General features: G+C 48.3%; 5 protein-coding genes across 5 annotated transcripts; 3 read left to right on the top strand and 2 right to left on the bottom strand.

The window, feature by feature from the left end:
• Positions 1-330: 330 nt before the first annotated feature.
• LOC131293080 (uncharacterized) lies at positions 331-3,946 on the top strand. Its single transcript, XM_058321160.1, has 12 exons — positions 331-409; positions 497-583; positions 648-849; positions 926-1,093; positions 1,240-1,334; positions 1,401-1,555; positions 1,632-1,815; positions 1,872-2,124; positions 2,190-2,452; positions 2,512-3,146; positions 3,240-3,585; positions 3,651-3,946. Exons 1-12 carry the CDS (start codon positions 331-333, stop codon positions 3,944-3,946), a joined length of 2,763 nt encoding a protein of 920 aa, XP_058177143.1.
• A 750-nt stretch (positions 3,947-4,696) lies between these two features.
• LOC131293079 (UDP-glycosyltransferase UGT5-like) lies at positions 4,697-6,339 on the top strand. Its single transcript, XM_058321159.1, has 2 exons — positions 4,697-4,949; positions 5,042-6,339. Exons 1-2 carry the CDS (start codon positions 4,697-4,699, stop codon positions 6,337-6,339), a joined length of 1,551 nt encoding a protein of 516 aa, XP_058177142.1.
• Positions 6,340-6,397: 58 nt separating this feature from the next.
• Positions 6,398-7,299, bottom strand: LOC131281699 (large ribosomal subunit protein uL24m). The gene is made up of 2 exons (XM_058311047.1): positions 7,150-7,299; positions 6,398-7,079 (listed from the first exon to the last, which is right to left on the bottom strand). Exons 1-2 carry the CDS (start codon positions 7,240-7,242, stop codon positions 6,417-6,419), a joined length of 756 nt encoding a protein of 251 aa, XP_058167030.1. The 5' UTR covers positions 7,243-7,299; the 3' UTR covers positions 6,398-6,416.
• A 665-nt stretch (positions 7,300-7,964) lies between these two features.
• LOC131287988 (geranylgeranyl transferase type-1 subunit beta) lies at positions 7,965-9,537 on the top strand. The gene is made up of 3 exons (XM_058317087.1): positions 7,965-8,168; positions 8,236-8,704; positions 8,775-9,537. Exons 1-3 carry the CDS (start codon positions 8,059-8,061, stop codon positions 9,300-9,302), a joined length of 1,107 nt encoding a protein of 368 aa, XP_058173070.1. The 5' UTR covers positions 7,965-8,058; the 3' UTR covers positions 9,303-9,537.
• A 2,486-nt stretch (positions 9,538-12,023) lies between these two features.
• Positions 12,024-18,163, bottom strand: LOC131281303 (CD109 antigen). Its single transcript, XM_058310581.1, has 8 exons — positions 16,409-18,163; positions 13,836-16,280; positions 13,559-13,745; positions 13,006-13,397; positions 12,746-12,939; positions 12,504-12,678; positions 12,306-12,411; positions 12,024-12,238 (listed from the first exon to the last, which is right to left on the bottom strand). The coding sequence occupies exons 1-8, from the start codon at positions 18,161-18,163 to the stop codon at positions 12,024-12,026; spliced, it is 5,469 nt and encodes a 1,822-aa protein (XP_058166564.1).
• Positions 18,164-20,750: the final 2,587 nt, after the last annotated feature.

Raw genomic sequence — 20,750 nt, 5'->3', positions numbered from 1 at the left:
TCATGTAAACCTAGCAATAGATTGCCGACCCCTGGTCCAGACGATTTTAAACACCTGACTGCGTCTCATTTTTTGGACATAACGTTTCTGATTGATGACGAACGTGAACAGACAATCAAAAAAGCACAACACTTTACGCCGGCTCGAGACATGAGTCATGCCGTTGTTTACCATCGGGATTTCCCCTCCCGACTCCACGGTTGTCTTGGATGCTAAAGACTAAAATCTCCCAAACCGGTTCCCGTCTGATCGCTGCGAAAGTTTATTGTTCCGCTCATTCGCAAAGTAGCAAAACATCGCGCTTCAGTTCTCGTTTATCGCTGCCAGAGGATGGCCGCAAATCGCGTTAAGTTGTTCCGGGCGGTACTAATCTGCCAGCTCATTACTATCGCACAGTTCATCGGGTCAGGTAAGCAGGACCGCGGGCGGCAGGCATCGGAGTGTTCACAGGACTTTAAAACCTTTGCTTGAATCTGTTTTCACGTCCCTTTGCCAGCCAGTGGATCACTCTTGGCAACGCCCTCCAAACTCGGTGAGGACCTCCAGACTACATTTTTCCCGAACGAAAGAGAATCAATCGATGGTAGGTGAACAGAAACAGGTGTGTTTGGAAATGTTACGTAATCAATCAAGCAACCTTGTCGTAGATTGCCACCTGCGGTACTACAAGTATGGCGATGGACCGCAAGCATTGCCTGCCTTCGGAATACCGGCGTATTTGCGTGAGTTTGCCCACATGGCTGCCGTCGGATGGACGAAACCCGATGGGTCGATCGGATGGAACTGTGGAGGTTCGCTGATATGGGAGAACTATGTCCTAACTGCCGCCCATTGTGCAGCCGATGATGAGTACGTTACCCCCCAGGGGCTCCGAGTGGTCTATAAAAAGGGAGTGATTTTTTACTGACGGCCTTCACGTCCGTAGGAACATGCAACCGGATGTGGTTCGCCTTGGAGATATCGATTTGTACAACGACACGGACGACCAATATGCGCAGCAGTTAAAGATAGTCGAAATTATACGCCATCCGGAGCATCGGTTTAGCTCACGGTATCACGACCTGGCACTGCTGCGATTGGAAAAGAACGTAGTGTAAGTAGCGAGGTGGCGAACAACCGACAATCAAAGCATGCATATTATTTAGTGCAAACGTCAGAAGGTCATTCACGATCGCGATAGTTTCAAGTTTATCAGAGAAGATGATGTTGATTGCATGTTAATGTATTTTTCTCACACAGATTACATGATACTGTGGCTCCCGGGTGTCTGTGGAACGACGAGGAGATACCTTTCCCTTCGATGGACGCGACCGGCTGGGGAGCAACAGGTTTCGGTTTGTAACCTTGCACTAATCAAAAAGCTCTCTGCATCATTATGAGTTTCGTCTTCCATGCCATAGGTCAGAAGAGTACTCCCATCCTTCTGAAGGTATCGCTAAGCGTCGTCAAAAAGGCAGAGTGTGATCGACAGTACCGCGCCGGGGATCGTGGGCTAAAGCAAGGCCTACAAAATTATCACCTATGCGCCGGTGACATTAAAATGGACACGTGTCCGGTGAGTGAGCAGCCGGTTTTGGAACAGCCACTAACCTTACTCATTTGCTTCACTAATGACGCATGGCTTCTTTCAGGGTGACTCTGGCGGTCCGTTGCAGATAAAACTGCTACACAACGCAAAGATGACTCCGTTCGTCGTGGCCGTTACCTCGTTCGGGAGTGTCTGTGGGAAATCGGTGCCCGGCGTGTACATGAAGGTATCCTCCTACATCCCCTGGATACGATCGGAGCTGGCGAAACGTGGCGAAAAGATTGAAGGTAAGCAACACTATGCAACGTTGGTCATTCTTTAACATAATTGATGTTTATTTTAGAGTGGAGTTTTAAACCTTACGCATGCGCGCTGCGATATGTTCACTTGCGAGAGTACGAGGATGATGTGGTGGTCGGTAAATCGGATAGTTTTGAAACTATTGATTCAAGCAAAGCACATATGAACATCATTGAGTCCACCCAAACTGTGAAGATACACTGGCCGGTTGGTCGAAAGGCACCCGAGGAATGCTACGGGGTAGTGATCGACGAAGACACCGTACTAACGTTGGCCCGCTGTGCCGTTTTCGAAAGGTTCGTTACGCATGAATTATTTCCTTGCAAGCACAAACGAATTACTTCGTTCCATTGCCTTGCAGGACGCGTGCATCGTATATCGTCCACAACGGTACCAGAAACGAGGTGGTCTATGTGTACCGACACCCGATGTACACTCCCAGTTCGTACTACAACGACTTGGCCGTGCTAAAGATGAAGAATAGGTTCAAGCTATCGAGAAAGTTCGTACCTGCGTGTATCTGGAGTGCTTTCGATCTACCCGATCCAAAATTCTACGTCACCGGGCAGGGTCGTTTGGATATAAATCAGTTTAACTACCACTCCGAAAACATTACAGAGTTCAGTAAGCATGTCTGACCAAACGGTCAATTAAAAAGCAAACTCATTTGTAATTGTTTTTAGAACCCCAAATTGTTCAACTATCCCCCCGGGCGGACATTCAGGGTGAGGGGAACTGTTCCATCCCGGAGGACTATCTACCCGGTTTAAGCCGTGGCCTGACGGAGGAGCATTTGTGCTTCGGTAACAAGCCTTTTCTGGTTCCGGAAGCGTGCCAGATGCTGCTCGGGGCACCGCTTAGGCGCAACATATGGCGCACCTATCGACACTTTGAGCACATCTACGGGTTGAACCTGCTCGGGAAGGATTGTGGCTTCGGAAGGTCGGCCGTGGCGACACGGCTTGGGTATCACCACGAGTGGTTGAAGTCGGTACTGCTACCCAACTATCGAGACAACGGCGATGCGGTGAACTTCTTCAATCGGGATCTGGATGAGTTGGACCACTGCTCGGCCGTGGACGGAAGTGCTGGGCTGTGTGTGAAGGTGGCCACATGTCCCAAGGTAGCGTACGACATCGGGGTGAATCGTAATGTGCGCTTTTGTGGAACCAATTCGGTCGTTTGCTGCCCTTATCATAACATCAAAAATCAAACCACCGCAGCCAGTGCGGAACTGGACGATTGCGAGAGTCGTTACAGGTCGTTTCACCGGGAAGTTTCCTACGAAACCGGAAGGATCGATCAGTTTTTCCATACGGTAAAGGACTATATGATTTTACTATTATATTTCGTTGTACTATATATATTTCGTTGTGGATTGTGATCGTTTTCTCTCCCAATCTATATGCAGGTTTACATTGGATATCAAACAGATGGTAAAACGAGTTGGCCCTGCACCGGAACGCTGATTGCACGAAACCTCGTCGTATCATCCGCGTACTGTCTGACACGTGGAAGCGCACCCCCGAACGTGGTAAACATCGCCACCGGCTCTCCCAACGTGACCAGAAGCCGTCCGCAAGTAGTTAAAATTGACGCTATTGCTATAAATCGTGGCTACAACCCGAAAACGTACCAGAACGACATTGCGCTTGTCCGGTTGGAGAAAAACATTGTTCCAACGGCGGAAAAGTATCCCATCTGTCTGTGGCAAAACGATACACACACTCCGTTTCTGCTGCAGCGAATGGTCAGGGGTAAGTGAGCCACTTGTAAATATTCCAGAATTGTCCATATTCTCATGGTGTCCCTTGTTTTCCAGAGGACGGACAGGTGCGTTTTGTAGAGAACTATCCGAAGTACAACACCGATTGCCAGGGGTACCTAAACGAGAGGGGCGGAAGAAAGCTTAGCGCAACCGAGTTTTGCTCCGACATCGATTCAGAGGATGTCGCCTCTATATCCGGGGACCCGATCGTATGGTACCGGAAGGACAAGGCGGATAATACCACCACACAGTATTTGGTAGGCATCATAAGTTTTGGAAATGCCAAAGAGCAGTTGGGAGTGAATACGCGAATATCTTCGTACGTTGGTTGGATAAAGAGTTTGATGTAGGTACGCGAGTACATTTACTTTACTAGGCATTGTTGCCCATTGTCCAATATACTCTTCGAAAAAAAAAGTATGAGAACATTTTAAAAATTTAAAAAAATAATAATAAAAAGTTTATCTCATATTTTAAGTACTATTTTGTTTTGAGAATCGGCGAAAACATTAACTACAATTTAAAACAGTTACCAGCAAGCTAAGTAAAACTGAACCAAAATTTCAGCCTACGCTAATAACAAAAAGCTTTTGAATGTGAGTAAAGTTTCTTCAAATAGTAAAAACATGAAAACAACGTGAAAAGAAGATCAAAATACATTCATCATAACATATTTTTGGAACATCATTCTTCGTTGGTCATTGACTTAGGAGCACCATCTGGAACACGCTGATCAGTTTAGGTATGCACAACAAAAAACTGATAAGCAAGAGCGAGATAAGGGATGCTGGGAGCTTCCCACTTAACCTTTGCTCGCGAACAAGCGAGCCAATCTATTTCATTTAAGTGACACCCAAAAACACGGCTAAGGAGGATCAGTTTTATGCAGAACTGCTGGTCCAGATAGTGAACACGTGTTTGTGTGATACGTTTGGCGGTGATCCGTTAAAACACCAAAGTCACTTCAATGTTATCATCTAACATTTCCTACGACAGGCGATAAGGTACGCTCTCGTGCTTGGAAAGACAGCCTAGTTCCTGGTTTGGTTGTTCAGTTGATCGTTACATTTAGGTGCGGAAGATTCAACCGTCGGTCCAACATGGGGCCCGGTGTGATTCTCAAGGCTGCGCTTCTGTTGCTCTGTGGCTCGCTAGTGCTCGCCGATGGGTACAAAATACTTTTCCTGGTACCGTTTCCCGGCCCAAGCCATTGGCTGATGCTGAAGCATTTCATCCGGGAGCTTACGGAACGGCAACATGAGGTGACGTGCATTACCGCGTTCAAGTTTGGCGAACCGCTGCCAAACTACGAGGAAATATACATCGATCCACCGTATCCGATTCGGGAGACTTGTGAGTGAACGCTGGGTGGGGACATTTAAATGTCCCAAATTTGGTTCCCTTGGTGGTGGGTAACGGTTTGCATTCTGTTTCTCTTTTTCCAGTTCCCGTCGAGGGACTGTTCGCATCGAGTCAAACGAGTGACTTCGATAAGCTCTTCATGTACTGGGAGTTGGGCTTGAACACGAGCCGGCACGGTTTGCAGACGGAAAACGTGCGTCAATTCATCGCCCGGCGTGACCTTCACTTCGACCTGATCATCGCGGAACAGTTCTTCCAAGAAAGTTGGCTCATGTTTGCGCACAAGTTCAACGCACCGATCGTCACGATCAGCACGTACGGTTATTCCGACTTTTTCGATAGCATGATGGGCCTCCAGACACCGTGGTCCTTCGTCCCGCACATGGTCCTTTCGTACGAGGACGACATGAGCTATGCGGAGCGATCGTACAACGCGATACTCTCACTGTTTGACTACTTCTACCGTACCTTCGTTTACCTGCCGGACACGGATAAGGTGGCGCAGGAAGCGTTTGCCGAGCTGGCCGCAGAACGTGGCCCACTGCCGAGTGTGGAGGAGCTGCAGAAATCGGTCTCGGTCATTCTCGTCAATAGTCACCCGATCCTGAACGCCGCCCGCCCGACCATTCGAGGGTTGGTGAACATCGCCGGGGCACACATTCGCGCACCGAAACCACTGCCCGATGATTTGCGCAAATTTATGGACGAGGCACCGCACGGTGTTATCTACTTTTCGCTCGGTGCGTACATGCAAAGTTCGGTCATGCCGGTGGAGAAACGGGACGCGATACTGGAGGTGTTCGGGACGCTCCAGCAGCGGGTGGTTTGGAAGTTTGAAGACGATACCAAAATCGGCAACGTCCCACCGAACGTGATGATTCGCAAGTGGGCCCCGCAGAACGATATTCTGGCGCACAAAAACACCATCCTCTTTATCTCCCACGGTGGCCAGTTCGGTACGTTCGAGGCGATGCATCACGGTGTGCCGACACTGTTTATGCCCTTCTTTGGCGATCAGAACCGAAACGCGGACCGTGCCATTCGAATGGGTTTCGCTCGGAAGATGCTGTTTGTGGACATTACGGTGGAAGCGTTCGGTGGGAACATTGCGGCCATGCTGACGGATAAGCGGTATTACAGTAGGGCGAAGGAAATCTCTCGACTGTTTACTGACCGGATCGTCGAACCGATGAACGAATCGATCTACTGGATAGAGTATGTCGCCCGGCATGGCGGTGCGGCCCACCTGAAATCGAAAGCGGTTAATCTGTCCTGGTTCCAGTACTATATGCTCGACGTGTTTCTACTGCCACCGCTGCTGATTTGGCTGGTGTTTCGAACGACGAAAGAGAAGCGCTACAGAGGCAGAAGGCGTCGTTAATCGGCTTTCGATTAGGACAAAAATAAAGTGAAATGTTACAGGTTTCCTCTAATGCTAATAGCGCTATATTTCATCCTCTAGTACCAGTACGTCTTGAGCGGTACCCGATCCTCCTCGATGCCCTGCTCTCTCATTATGTCCATCTCGAAGGTGCACAGTGCCGGTTGAAACGAGATTTCCTTCACCACATCGGCCGGTGTGTCCTTTTCCCGCTCGATGTACGTGCCCTTGGTTTTGTAGTCGTGCGTTTCCTCGTTCGACTTCGGAATCGGAATAATACGCCCGGTGCGCGTCGATACCCTCACCTTTTCGCCGTCCTCCGTGTACCGCCACTCGATTGGTGTTCCCTGCAGATCGGACGGATCGACCAGCTGCACCTGGTTCGTCACTAGCAGTGGGCTTTCCGATTTGATCATGATGCCCGGGTAGTCCTTCTCGTCGGCCACCTTGCGCAGATGACAGTTGAGACCGCTCACGATCACCCAGTTGCGCTCCTGTATCACCTGACTTACGATGCCCTGCTTGCCCTTGTCCTTTCCAACCAGCACCTCGACCCGGTCACCGCGGAAGAAGCTCCAGTTGGCGATCGGTTCGATGAAGACTTTCTTCCGGATGGTGCCGGGCATATTCTGCTGCCGGAACTGGCCCGTCCATGGTCGGTTGGTGGTGAAGCGAAACTTTTTCCTCTCGACCGTCCGGGGCAAATACTGTGGCTTACCGCGTGGTGTTTTCCAATATACCTGAAGCGCAACACGAGGGAATTGCGATAGAGATTGGTGTTGCTTGCCAACAACCATGAGCACACCTTACCTGCTCCATTGATCGTTTCACGTAGGAGTCGGGAAAGTTGGAGAACTTTTTGGACATATCCCCAACCTTCTGTAGCAGCGCGGTTAAACGCATTTTGATTTAAATAGGAGCACTGGATTACACTAAATTTTGGATTTCTGTTTTCTACAACTTTTATGATGTTATGAAACCCGGTGAAGTGACATTGTTGTGACAGTTCTCGATAAACATTGGACATTGCAGGGTTGCATCACATAGACAGAGTGAAATCAAGGTTGCTGGAACGAAGTAGTAACATTGAAAATGACAAATAAATACTACATTTTCTCATTTCTATTTATGTTGGAGCAATTTTTAGAAATTCTATAAAAATACAACTTTTCAGTAAACGTATTTTAAGGGATTTTTATTGAGTGAATCGTGTAAAATTAATTTGGAAACTTTTGTTTACATTTTCCGCAAATTCCGATCCCCCACCAGAACTGTCAAAACCTCCACTCCTCTAATCGTTGAAAACAAAAGTAAGCGAAATGGAGTGATTCAGTACCAGAACGCTGTGAACAGTATCGTTATTTTAATTTGATCCGTCTACGTCTTCGGACTATACTTTCCGGTCTGACCAGGGAGAGCAGGTTGAGCATTGGCACGTCGCACAATGTACCATTCGAAGCGGTGCTGATCCCTTTTCACTCCTCGTTTGCCTACTGCCCTCAACATTGTGTCCAACCTTGAAACTAGCTCGGGACCAAAGTGGTGTCCTGTCTCTGTGAAGATATTTAACTGCCCTTCGTGACGCGTGTTTCGCAATCGCATCGTCGAGCTTTTCCTGCGTCGTGTGCATTCGTTAACTATCCGTGCCCGGGAGCAAAAAGACAACTTCACCTTACGGTATTACACAGCTAGAAGCTGGGTGGACTGCTAAGCCTCGAAATGGATAGCAACGTGGAAGGGGACGATGTCGAGTTTCAAAAGCACGCCAAATACTTCAAACGGTTCCTAAATATCCTTCCCGAGCGGTTAGCTTCTCACGACTCGACGAGGTAAGGTCGCACCAAAGTTTTACCGTCTAAACCTGTTTTACAATTGTCCGTTTTCTTATACTTCCAGAGTAACGATCGCCTTTTTCGCCGTCAGCGGACTGGATGTGTTGAACTCGCTCGATTTGCTGCCGGACACCTTCCAGCAGGACATTATCAATTGGATCTACAAACTGCAGGTAGTGCCGAAACCGGGCGAGCGGGCCTATGGGGGAATTCAGGGTTCGAGTACGTTCGACGTGGTTGGCACACCGGAGACCTGCGGATTGAGGCTGTTCCGATGGGGCCACTTGGCGATCACATATACCGGCATCGCAATTCTCGTTGCTCTGGGCGACGATCTTTCGCGATTGAATCGTAAAGCGATCGTAGAAGGCGTTGCGGCGGTACAACGGGACGACGGTAGCTTCAGTGCGACGATCGAAGGAAGCGAGCACGATATGCGGTTCGTGTACTGTGCGGCTGCCATATGCGCCATGATGAACGATTGGGGCCGGGTGGATCGGAAAAAGATGGCCGACTATATCCTCAAGAGCATTGTAAGAATGAGATCTCCTTACGCAATGTTTGTGTTATAACGTTACGCGTCGGTTTGTTTCCTTGTTTCAGCGGTACGACTACGGCATCAGCCAGCACTACGAAATGGAATCGCACGGTGGTACAACGTTCTGTGCCATCGCGGCACTACAGTTGAGCGGCCAACTGCACCTACTAACGCCCGAGACGCGGGAAAAGATCATCCGGTGGCTCGTGTTCCGGCAGCAGGATGGTTTCCAGGGCCGTCCAAACAAACCGGTCGACACGTGCTACTCCTTCTGGATTGCGGCAACGCTCAAAATTCTAAACGCTTTCGAATTGACCAACTACCGCGACAACCGAGACTACGTTCTCTCGACGCAGGATGCCACCATCGGCGGGTTCTCCAAGTGGCCGCACGCCTACACCGACCCATTCCACACGTACTTCGGACTGTGCGGGCTAAGCTTTCTGGGCGAACCCGGCCTGCAGGAGGTCGTACCGAGCCTGAACATATCGATGCGTGCCTACCGAAGGTTACAAGAGCTACAGCGCAACTGGAGCCTCCTGGAGGACGGTTTGGCGTCCGCCAACGGTGAGGTGACGGTGCACATCGAATAGTAGGACGCCAAGGTCATAATCGACAGTAACAGCTAGCGCACAGAGTTTCACCTGTTTCGGTTCCAATCATTTCGCTCTAATCAAAATGCTGCATATCAACCCCCAAGGCCCATGCAGAGATGTAGATGTATTTATTTTACGCCGTGGGTTTCAACACCACCGGAGGAAAAGTGGTGTTTATTTTCCTGTTTTTTCGTAGCTACTTAGTTAGGTGGGTAAGTGTATTGAAAGCTTCGCCGAATTCGAACTACCAATCGTAGGGTGCCGTGGGGTTCCCTAGTGCCAAGAACAAACGCAAGCGAAACACGGTACAACAACACAAAAAGCTGCTTTCTCGCGTGTAGATATTTTAGCCTACTGTGGTGTCGCTTATCGGTCGCGTGGCAAATTTGTAAATTAAACCCGGCTGGTACACCCGGTCCAGCCCGAAGATGTAGATGTAATCAAACAAACGTGGTAGTGCTTAAGCGTAAATGAGAAATAAATTTATTTTAGAAAAAAACAACGTTTTACTACAATGTCAGTTTTACGAAAAAAAAACGCGCACTGTTATCTACTTTCTTTAATGAAAGATCCGCTCGTTAGCCCGGAAAAACACAATGTAACCCCACCACTTGACGTCGTTTATGGCTGAACTGTCCCGCCGGTCCAACCCGTGCTGTAATCATCCACGTCCGTTTGCGCTGAGCAAACAGGTTTCGTCGCGTGTTTTATCGCACGTAGAGCGGAGATGCACTTTTATGTTTATCCTATTGGCCATTAAAGGCAGGTTTTCATGCATCAAAATAGTTCGTCGCATGAACGATTATCTTTACCTCCCTTCCACTCGGGGAAAAACGTTTGTTTATGCGACATACTGCAGACCAATAGCCTACGTGCTGCTGGCGATTGTGTCATTGGATGATGATAACGAAGAACTTTGGTTTACCTAAGAAAGATTGGTTTTTTATTTTTCTTTTTCATGGTACCAACTGGTTTTAATTCTACTTATTTTTTGTTCTAAACATGATGAGGCTTGTCTTGAAACAAAAGAAACACCCCGTTTGAACTCGGTTTTGTGATGAAAATTTTCTTTATTGAAAGATGGACCTAAGAATATTTCATTGCTTTACCATTCCATCTACGTTTGCACGATTAGACTTGTTATCAGGGAAAGATACATTCCTCAATCCACATCGTGTACTTCTAAATCTTTTCAACGAATCCACGGGCCTCGTGTTTCGTTCGTAATACTACAGACTGTTTCAATACTCTTACGCTGATTGCTGATATGCACGAAACAAAACAGGAAAAGAACTACGAATTCCAACCAAATATGGCTTTATAATACACGCTTTTTCTTCCGTAACACATGGTCGTCGGTTAATAAATTGTGGCAAGGAAATATGTATATCGTAATCGTTTCTACTAAAGGTGACCAAGAGGAAAAACTACCTCTTCCGTGAAAAATCCTCGTCACGGATTGGATTAATAATGCTTGCTCTTTACTGCTCTCTGGTGCTATCATCTGGTGTTTCCCGAGTTTTGTGGAGGTTTGAGGTTTCGTCATGTTGTTTTTTTTTTCTCCCATACGACAAACACACGCTAAGGCACCTTAACAAATTTGTACCGTTCGTCGTTCCGTTCGAGTAATCGTTCGAATGCTTCGGCACCCGGCTTTTATTTCGAGGTTATCCCTCCACCAAAAGTCTATCAAAAAGGAGCTTTTCTTGTTTTGGGCTTAACCTCAACTTTATCCTCCTGCTGCCGATTGTAAAAAACACTACATATTATTACGTGCATAAAAAGTAAAATTTCTTTAAAAAAAAAGATATAAAAACGTAAGTAAATTAAAGAGCGCGAAATGATTAACTTGACCAGAATCATAATGGACGGCCTTGCTTTGCTTCGAGATGCACATATAAACTCTTTCATTTTCTCTCTTAAGTTGCGAACTTAGACATTTACAAGATAACTTTTAATAGTAAAAATAAGGACGAGAGATGCTGAAGATATGAAAAAAATGGGCGGATTGATTTTAGTTTAAAAAAAATTCATATGTCAACGATAGCACGAAAGTAAAATCTAAACGCAAAAGCGACACTGAACACGTGGCGTCGGAAAGCCAAACATTGTGAACCACCTTTTTCGGGTGTTTCGATCTTGCCTGCTTTAGCTTACGTTCTAGTCTTTGTAAATTGCTTATTTCTTCTGCATCAGATGGAAAAGCGTTCTACATGTTTTCGTGATTGACAAAAAAAAAAGAAACGATTTCTTCTTTACACTTTTTTCATTAAAAAAAAAAAACGATCTCCGTTACGTTTCTTGAACTTCTTCTAATTCTTCACTAAACGGATGGCTTATTAATGCTAGGGTTTCCAGTATCTTAAACGCGAAAAATGAAGGATGAAATGGACACAATCAAAATCCTTTCGAATTCCTTTCGCTCGTGGAAACTCAGAGATTCTTCACGTAAAGCGCCACTGTTGCGCTGAAGAAGTCATATTTACATGGGCATTTCCTTTTCGTGTAGTTTTTTTATATGCCCTGTGATGATTGCTTATGCGGCCACAAATCTTTTACACATTATTTCCCCATTCGGTGTGTAAATAGTAATAATAAAAAATAATAAACTAACGATGTAAGCTGTTTAAACGGTAATCTTTAACCACTTCTCCTCGCCGTCCGTCGCTTGAATTTGCTCACGATTGTCGTTCTTTTTTGTGATTCCCCGTGTCATTATTAGTCGTTCCAGAAGATCCAACTGTTCGGGTTCACTATTCGGTAGTGGCGTGCGATGACCGCGAGCCCTGCGAGCAGCATCAGCACGGCCGAAACCGGTGCCCGCACGGCCAGATTGTAGATCGAACAGTACGGACACTGGGAGCTGCCGCACACTTCACAGATGTTTAGCAGATACGTTTGGAGCGAATCGAAGATCGTCTCATTGAATCGTTCTGAAAATAAGACATGTATAAATTTAAGATAATTGTAATTTTATGGTTGGTTTACTTCTAGCCTTACCTGGTGCATAGTAATCGTAGACCCGTATTGGCAAGTAGCGGGACATATTGGCAACCGGCATCCACCTTTCGAGCGTAAAGTTTACGCACACGAATTCGTCGTCCAACTGAAGGGGAGAAACAAATGAAATTGATCCGGTTAAAGAATGGAACCCTTTTTGTATGTAATTGCTATGGGTTTCCCAGTATATGTACTTACATAGTCAAAGTAGAAGAGCACTTTACGCTCCTGGAACCGAGCCCGCTGAAGATTACGGACACGCTGACTAAGAATGTACGAGTCCAGTTTCTGCTGCTGGATCATGTACCCAGTCGGTACGGCCACATCCAGCACTGCCATGCCGGAACGGATTGATTCTTCCGTGTAGATCCATCTGAACGGTACAACAAAAACGAATTTAGTAGATGCCTTTTACGTTTAATATGTTCACAAAACATTACCTCTGACAAATGACGTAGCTAATGTGAGACTGATTCCTTCCGTGGAACAGAGTGCTGGTGGTAAGCTCGAACGCTGGAACCGGCGGTTCCGTCTGGAACTTGTACGTGTCCACCGAGTACTCGACGTGCATCTGCAGGATGGCGTAACCCGTTCCCGTGGCGAGCACTCGCACTGTACCCCAAGCGTTGGGCACCTAAAAGGGAGAGAGAGTAGTGATCGTTTAAAGACCAATAGAATCCACCTTCTATTTCCCACCTACCTCCAAGTACTGTCCTTGGCCGATGGTTTTGCGTGTGATGTGAAGTTTTCGAGTTTCCCCGGGCAGTGAGGTGGCCTCCACTTCGATCGCTAGCTCCGTAACGTTTGCCACACGATTGCGCGTACTGTACTCGGTAAGGGCCTTCATCGCTAGCCCCGTGTCCTGACTGGAAGCCCAACCGCCGTCGGTAAGACGCTGTGCGTTCAACCACGCCACGATCGGATCGACTTGAATCTCCTGGCGAGAGACGTACGTAAGGAGCGCATAGGCCGTGGTCTGTATGTTCAGCGAGTCATATTTGTAAGGCAACCGGGGCAGTGAAAAGTAACGCTGATTTTCCAGCTTTGTCGGTGGCAATGGCACCTCATCGTTACCCCAGTAGTTAAATTCACCTACAAAGAAGAAGGGCACCATTAAAAAATTTATATCATAGTAGGCAGTAGACAATCATGTGGAGACATTAAGATTAGTAGGCATGTATTTTTGAAATTCAACTTTGAGTGTTTGTTTTGCTGTGTTTCTCGTTGAAAATTACATATCCCCCGGGACTTACCGATTGTCCGCATTTTTTCCGCCAGCATTGTGAAAGCTGCCTCCGCTTTCGGAGCCTTCGCTATCATGAGGGCGTACGCGACGATCGAAATCTCGTATGGTGAACCCGCTTCCTTTATCGTCGCTAGATTACGCTGCAAGTACTGTAATGCCCTTTGCTGCGCCAGTGCAACCCGTGATGCCAATCTCTGCACAAGAAAAAAAAACGAAAAGAGTGACAATATAGTTTTGTTTGATTTCTTTTTGCGGTGTGAGACACCGGGAGAGTCGAAACTTACCCCCGCCGGAAGATTAACGGTGGTCAGCGTTAGAAGGACGTGCGCAGTCAGTGTGATATTTTTCTCCCGCACCGCCTCGTTACGCGAGAAGAACCCGGAACTGTTTGCCTTCCGATCGGGCAGCCAGGTGACTTCCCAGAACGAACCATCGTCCTTCTGGTGGCGCAGCAACCAGGCCATGTTCTTCTGTATCATGTACGGATCGATGAAGATAAAGTTTTCGTACTCGTACAGGCCGGCCACCTCGCCGAACACCTGCGCACAGTACGCCGTCAGCCAGACGGACGGTGCCGACTGGTTCCAGTCCGAGCGGAACAGCGAGAACGCGCCGCTCTCGGTGAGATAGCTCAGCTGGCGCTGGTAGAGAATGTTCATGAAGTGGAACGCCTGCCGCTCGACCCGCTTGTCCCGCAGCGTACTGGCACGCATGTACTTGATGGTGTAGAAGTTGGCCGCAAAGCTGAACATGTTCTGCTCGGCCGAATCCATCGGCAGTGTCAGCAGCGAGCTAGCGTTGACGGGCATCGTCGGGAAGATGGTTCCCACCGAGTCACCGACGACGGAGATGCGGGCCCGATTCGAGCCGAACACGTAGTAGCGATCGATTTCGTACGGAATGATTGGTGTTTCGGTGACGTTCACGTGCATGTACTGCACCAGCAGTGGCCGAGTGCGCAGATCGAGCAGAATCGAGTGATGCCGGTGCTGCACGAGCCCGTCCGCTTCGACCAGAATCTTACGGCTGATCTGATGCGCACCGAGCAACGTTGAGGCGTGGATCGTGACCTCGATCTCGCCGAGCCGGGACGGTACGATCGGTAGGTACACGTTCGTGGAGTCTTGTGCGTTCAGGTAGATGTAGAACTGATGCTCACCGTAGGAGGTGCGCGGATTGTACGATCGCACGATGCCATCCTCTTCGACGTGCACGAACTGATAGTCCGGCGAGCTGTGCAGTACCACAGTCGCTTCAATGTCCACCGTCTGGTAATTGAATACGGCCACACGAATGCCGACCTGCTCGCCCTGATGACACACCGTTGGCATTTCGACGTTGATGAAGAACGGCTGCACTCCGACGTACTCGAGCGGGCGGCGGATCATCCCGTACCCGCGCGTCCCACTGATACCGAACGCGGACACCGACCAGAGTGCCGGCACCTGAGGTACCTCCAGGTTGAAGATGAACCGACCGTGTGGCCCAATGTTGACATCCTTCCAAAGCCACACGTTCTGATAGTGACGCAGGATGCGGTTGAAGCGATACTTGCGGAACTCGATCAGCAGCGTTTCGTTACGCGCGTCACAGCCGGCCTCATCCGTACCGTCCTCGCAATCCATATACCCATCGCACCGTTTGTCCATTCGGTAGCAGCGTCCGTTCAAGCACTCGCTGTAGTTTAACGACTGATCGCACAGGGTTGGACGCATCGGAACCACGCCATCCGTAAACACCACCAACCCAGCATACTCAAACGTCCTGTTCGCGTCGATTCCGAACGTTGAGGCCGGATAGTACACGAGCTCATCCGGATCGCCATTGTGTGAAACCCACGTTTTCTTGAACGTCCCGTTCGTGTGCTCGTCGAACGAAAGCATCTTCGTGATGACGTTCGCGTACGTCAGCTCGTTGCCAGCCTGCATCGTGTAGAACGCGTTATCGATCGCGGAAAGTCCCACGTACGAGCCCGGTTCACCGTAGATGGCCACCTCCACCTTCTCCCCGGTGCGCGCCTTTCGGTTGTTGATGAACACGGTGAAATTGTTCCGCGAAATACCGTTCACCGGGAAGGTGAGACTGTCCGACAGGAGTTTCCCGTAGCGCCCGATGTGCCACACGACGATCGTGGCCGCCGGTGCCATTTCGGCGCTCAGCGTAATCGACATCGTCTTCACACCGCCACCCTCCACGTTCTCGTGGCCCGTTATCAGAATTATGCCCTTCGACATGACGAGATAGTGGAAGTCCTTCACGTAGAAGTTGCTCTGCACGTGCAGCGTAATGTATTCGCCGACCTTCGCATCGGTGGTGCTCGTGTATACCTTGATATTATGGTTGTTTGGGCTAAAGTGCGACAGTAGGAGCAGCTCCGTTGAAGCCCGCTCCGGTGTGGCCCCTCGCTCGTACGAGGACCGCTCGTCTAGTGGGGCGATAAAGTTGGCCGTAAGCCGCATCGATTGTATTTCGTTGAGAAATTCGTTCGTTTGCTTCGTGTTCTCGAGCCGCAGATCGTTGCGGATGTCGATTTTCATTTCCCACACGCCCGGATTCTGTGACATCGTGAGAATGCGCGGTTCCAGTGTGCTGCGGCCACCGGACGCACGGCTTTCGATGGTGCCCGACACCTCCATCCGGCCAGCGTTGAACTCGTCCAGTGGGATTGGTGATCCATCGTGGTATTCGGCGATCAAGAACACGCTGAACGGCATCGATGGTTTGAAGACCTGCAAAGGGAGGAAGGAAAATGGTTAGTATCGGTGGTAGGAATATTGATCCGAATTAAATAAAATTCGCTTTAGCTCGCTGTTGTTCGTTTTTGAATGTCATTTTTGGCATCTGGCAAAACACATACCTGTGGTGAATCTCCAAGGAAAGCGATTCGAATGGATGAATTGTAGACGCGCGTCATGGCGTACCCCTCGACGATTTCGTTGTAATACCGCTCGCCAACGCGTGCCGTAAACAAGATCTCCATGCCGGACAGATTTGGCACCAGCCGGGCCAGCTCGCGCATCGGGAAGCGGAAGTGATACGTGCCGTTGAAGAACCGCAGGTATGGTAGTTCCTCCCGGTACGTGTTGGTCCACGAATCCCACTGTTCCGCCGTGTCGATCGGTTTCTTGATCCAGAAGGGCCACTCCTCGTTAAAGTCCAGGTGCCGCTCGACGACGTACGAGTCCTGGTAGCTGTTCGATGTGAACCGTCCGTCGTAGTTACCGCCTCTGGTGTCCTGCGTGCCATCGTAGCCGGCCTGTTCGCGACCGATCTGACTGGTGAAACTGTTCTGCGGGTTGTTGTTGCCGTACAGCTCCGGGTTGGACTTGAGCAGATAGTATGGTATGTTCTCCTGGTTGTTATTGTTCAGCCGACCGAGATTTCCTACGCGGTTCATCTGGTTGATCGCTTCCGGGTTGAAGAAACCGACCGGGCGGATCGTCGCCTTCAGCGTAAGATTGCCCTTCACCGGCGTGCCGTTGGTAAAGTTGGCCATAATGCGCCCGTGGATGAACTCCTCGGTGGTGAAGAAGAACGCCGGCATGGTGACGTTCACCTCGAAGCGCGTCTGATAGTACTCCTCCACCTGGAACTGCGTCTCCTCGATCTGACCCTGCGCCTCGATGCGAATCTTCCACGCGCCGAACACGGGCTGATCGGCCAGCTGATACTGCAAGCTAACTGAGCCCTGGTTCGACTGGCGCGACAACCACCGGCGCATGATGTGGCCAGCCGGATCGAGCATGTACACGTCCATCTCGCGGTCGAAACCCTTCAGCTCGGTCGTGATCGGGATCGCCCGGAAGCGCACCAGCTCACCCTGCATGTACACCGGTTTGTCCGTCTGCACGAAGATGGTCATCGAGCGCTGGGAGAAGATGAGCTTCGTCTCGTTCGCGAACACGTACCCGCCAAAGTTCTTATCGTACGATCCTTCGATGCGCAGCTTGTACTCGCCGACGACGCTCGTCGGTGGGACGCGCATCAGCAGCGTTTCCGGCACACCGACCGTGATCGGCTTCGTTTCGCTGCTCAGCTCGACCCCGTCCCGGGAAATACTGGCCCGTACGCTCAGTGCCAGGTGCGACTCGAGCACCGATACCGACACCTTGTACACCTGTCCCGGTCGTACCATCTTCGAGGCGACGATGAAGTAGGTGATGCCTCGCGAGAACTGATTCCCCGCGGCGAAGTCGCTCACGAACGGGTTGTTGAACGAACTTCCGCCACGCGACCGGGGTGACGTCTGGCGGTTGAAGTACGTCCGCGGAGTGGTCGTCTGGAACACGACGTTACGGTTTCCATCCAACCCCACCCGGTTCCCGTCGATGCTGTTCGTGTCCTGATTGTTGCCGTAGTAATCGCGTGGATTGTTCGAGCCGGATGTTGGCGATCCTAGGCCTTGGTTGGTTCGCGAGTTCGGATCGTACTGCTGAGGGTTGTACTGTTGCCGGCTGCTGCCGAACGGATCCTGAGGGTTGTAGCGGTTGACATCGTTCGACTGTGGTTGTAACTGTTGGGCGAGGGTTAGAAGAAGGCTTTGGGAAAGCACTAGACAGCAGAGGAGTGTCCTCGCACCCGACCGGGCGGTCGGATGCCGTGTGCCTTTCATGGTGTAGCCGACCCTCTCTGTGATGTATTGGTTTCTGGAAAGAGAAATTGTAACAGTTACATTAGTACTATAGCCTTTCGAAAGTGTGAGGTGTATTGTTAGAATATTCTTAAACGTATTCTGCTTTGGTTCCGCAGGTTCAAGGCAATTTCATTTCATATGAAACGAAATAGTGCTACAGATGCACCTTACATGTAATGATCCCTCTTTTCACTCCTCTTTCTGATTATTTCAATCGTTAAAGTGACAATGCTGACCATTAACCATTCGATGATCCATATGAACCCTCCTCCTTCTCAATCCCTCAGTAACGAAACGAGCAGTCCAAATGCGATGTCCATGGCCCTTGTTTTATTTCTTTGACGCTACTTCACAGGGTATCCTCTTCACACACACACTCGGGGCTTAGATTATGCCATAAAATTAATATCATTTAAGATCGATAATGACAGCCACACATGTTGTACCTTACAATGTGTCGGGCAACAACTTCGGCGAGTGCAGAAAATGAAGCGGAGTTGCAACACATCTGTGAGGGGGGTTGTGAGATTAATGACGGTGCCAACCGGAGGGTTAACGAGAGAATCGGGTCCGTAAGTGTTAGCACACTTTAGAGAATGTTTCGCCCAATACTATTAGTTGATTTTATTCTGAAGATAATATTCTTTCTTGATATGAATATGTCTCTTTTTAAGAACACACCGTTGCAAGGGAATTTATTCGTGGGACGGAGATGCAACTACTAAAATGTCACTCAATTTAAGACTAGTTAAAAATAAATTCATTTATCATTTTTAATTAACCCATCGTGACGGAACATTCCGAATGAATTTGCCCTAGCATCAAAAATACATCCGGAAAGGATGTCGAAGATTCCTACGTGTAAAAACCACTGAAAGAAAGTCATCCCCTGTCGGATGAAGCTGTATGTCGATGGATGCGTTATGAAATAAACTCTTTATTTTCGCGTCAAACATGCAAATATTTATGATCTTTCGGTATGGGAGGTTCTTCTTTCGCATGGCCATCAAACTTTGGTGGTGCCAGAGTGTATTACTGCGGATCATTTATCATCGGTTGTGTGTGTCGGAGGAGACGAGAACGCCACTTCTTTGCGGAAGGCAAATTGGCCGGGTTTATCCATCGACTTCGGGTTTTGGTAAGAAAGAGCGAGATACAACAGAGTTGAGGGTGAAATTACGAGCTGAACCATCATCGTTTATCTTGGCGCCGCGCGTAGATGGCGGATGGTAATCTCACGCCCTAAAAAAACGGCCTCATCTCTGCTGGTGTCTGATCTAATTAAAATTGGCACAATGAAAGTGGTTTAAAAAGTTACCCAAAGACAAAAAACCGCAACTCATACTCTGAAAGGTACAGTGTTTGCAGTGGAATGTATGCTAATGGGGTTGAGTGTTCCTTTCTGGTAAATCACCATCATGCTCCAGTGACACCAAGGAGAAAATTAAACCTTTTATTAACTTTAGCCATTAGCCCTTTTCGGTTCATTTAAGTTTAGGCCGAAAGCGAAGTTCACTTACATTTCCAACGAACTAAATGTTCAGCGGTGCGTATTAATCGTACCATTTCTAATTGATAATTTAATGCAATACCTCTAGCCATCCGAATTCAGCATACTCTCGGGGATTGAATGTGTTTACCACCCACTAGAAAAAGGGCTATCGAAAAATCGATACAATATTCTCTCGGTGTTGAAGGTCACCAACTACGAATTCCCGCAAAATGAGCATTATAAAAGGTTAAGGCTGGGTTTCAGAGCATAGCTGCAATGTTCTTGGGTAAGAGAGTTCACAGGAACTTCATTTCAGATAAGAGGAGTTCGTAAAAGGAAAGCAGAATGTGACACTATATTTCACGCTACGTCAGCCATATTGAAATTGAAAGGATGTAGGATCAAACCAGAAGAAAAGAGATTAAGATAACGTTGGGATGGAAAAATCAATGTCAATTCTAGGCAATAACACTTGAAAGCCAAACATAGATGATCACATTAAATTGTATAGCAATTTTGTTGCAATTTTATCCCCTTTATAACTTATTTATACATTTACTATTCGTATCGTGTAACTCATAACAGAAATTGAAGCCTTCTCCTACTCTCATTCACTGACCGTGAACTTGCTTTGTGTTCGAGATACAATGGTGACCCCCTAACGTCAAGTCAAGTTTACATGTCATCGTTGGTCCATTTCCATGTCAGTATTGTCCGCCGCTAAACAATTAGTTTGTCCCAATAGCGTGAACGAACCCTCCCTGGCGCTTCATTTTATGTTGATTACCATGCAGCAGCAGCACTCTACCATATTGTCAAGCGGACTGAAAAAAAGACATGTGTGTGCACACGACCGCGAAATTGGTTACGAAATTCTAACAAAAAATAAAGAAGTCTTGACATTGGACGAATAAAATTTGTTGCACACACTGCCTTTGTGATTGATGCATGTTGAGGAATGAAAGGAGTTATGCTGTATGAAAAACAATATCATATATTTTAACTATTATTGAAATGGCATTTCGACACACGGAATGCATGTTTATTCAAATTAGTTCCATAATTTTAAAATTA

The sequence above is a fragment of the Anopheles ziemanni genome, chromosome 2, assembly GCF_943734765.1.
Source record: "Anopheles ziemanni chromosome 2, idAnoZiCoDA_A2_x.2, whole genome shotgun sequence".
NCBI lineage: Eukaryota > Metazoa > Arthropoda > Insecta > Diptera > Culicidae > Anopheles > Anopheles ziemanni.
The sequence above is the reverse complement of the archived record's forward strand: the minus strand, read 5'-3'. Positions and strand labels throughout refer to the sequence as shown.

What these genes read in the sequence shown, in the direction of transcription:
- LOC131281699 (XM_058311047.1), bottom strand. Translation starts at nt 7,242, where the DNA reads ATGCGTTTAACCGCGCTGCTACAGAAGGTTGGGGATATGTCCAAAAAG. An exon ending in TGAAACGATCAATGGAGCAG is followed by an intron (nt 7,080 to 7,149) that starts GTAAGGTGTGCT and finishes GTTGCGCTTCAG; the next exon opens with GTATATTGGAAAACACCACG.
- LOC131293080 (XM_058321160.1), top strand. Translation starts at nt 331, where the DNA reads ATGGCCGCAAATCGCGTTAAGTTGTTCCGGGCGGTACTAATCTGCCAG. An exon ending in TTAAAATGGACACGTGTCCG is followed by an intron (nt 1,556 to 1,631) that starts GTGAGTGAGCAG and finishes GGCTTCTTTCAG; the next exon opens with GGTGACTCTGGCGGTCCGTT. An exon ending in TCGATCAGTTTTTCCATACG is followed by an intron (nt 3,147 to 3,239) that starts GTAAAGGACTAT and finishes ATCTATATGCAG; the next exon opens with GTTTACATTGGATATCAAAC.
- LOC131281303 (XM_058310581.1), bottom strand. Translation starts at nt 18,163, where the DNA reads ATGAAAGGCACACGGCATCCGACCGCCCGGTCGGGTGCGAGGACACTC. An exon ending in GGAAAAAATGCGGACAATCG is followed by an intron (nt 13,398 to 13,558) that starts GTAAGTCCCGGG and finishes TCTTCTTTGTAG; the next exon opens with GTGAATTTAACTACTGGGGT. An exon ending in TGCTCTTCTACTTTGACTAT is followed by an intron (nt 12,412 to 12,503) that starts GTAAGTACATAT and finishes TCTCCCCTTCAG; the next exon opens with TTGGACGACGAATTCGTGTG.
- LOC131293079 (XM_058321159.1), top strand. Translation starts at nt 4,697, where the DNA reads ATGGGGCCCGGTGTGATTCTCAAGGCTGCGCTTCTGTTGCTCTGTGGC. An exon ending in GTATCCGATTCGGGAGACTT is followed by an intron (nt 4,950 to 5,041) that starts GTGAGTGAACGC and finishes CTCTTTTTCCAG; the next exon opens with TTCCCGTCGAGGGACTGTTC.
- LOC131287988 (XM_058317087.1), top strand. Translation starts at nt 8,059, where the DNA reads ATGGATAGCAACGTGGAAGGGGACGATGTCGAGTTTCAAAAGCACGCC. An exon ending in GCTTCTCACGACTCGACGAG is followed by an intron (nt 8,169 to 8,235) that starts GTAAGGTCGCAC and finishes TTATACTTCCAG; the next exon opens with AGTAACGATCGCCTTTTTCG. An exon ending in ACTATATCCTCAAGAGCATT is followed by an intron (nt 8,705 to 8,774) that starts GTAAGAATGAGA and finishes TCCTTGTTTCAG; the next exon opens with CGGTACGACTACGGCATCAG.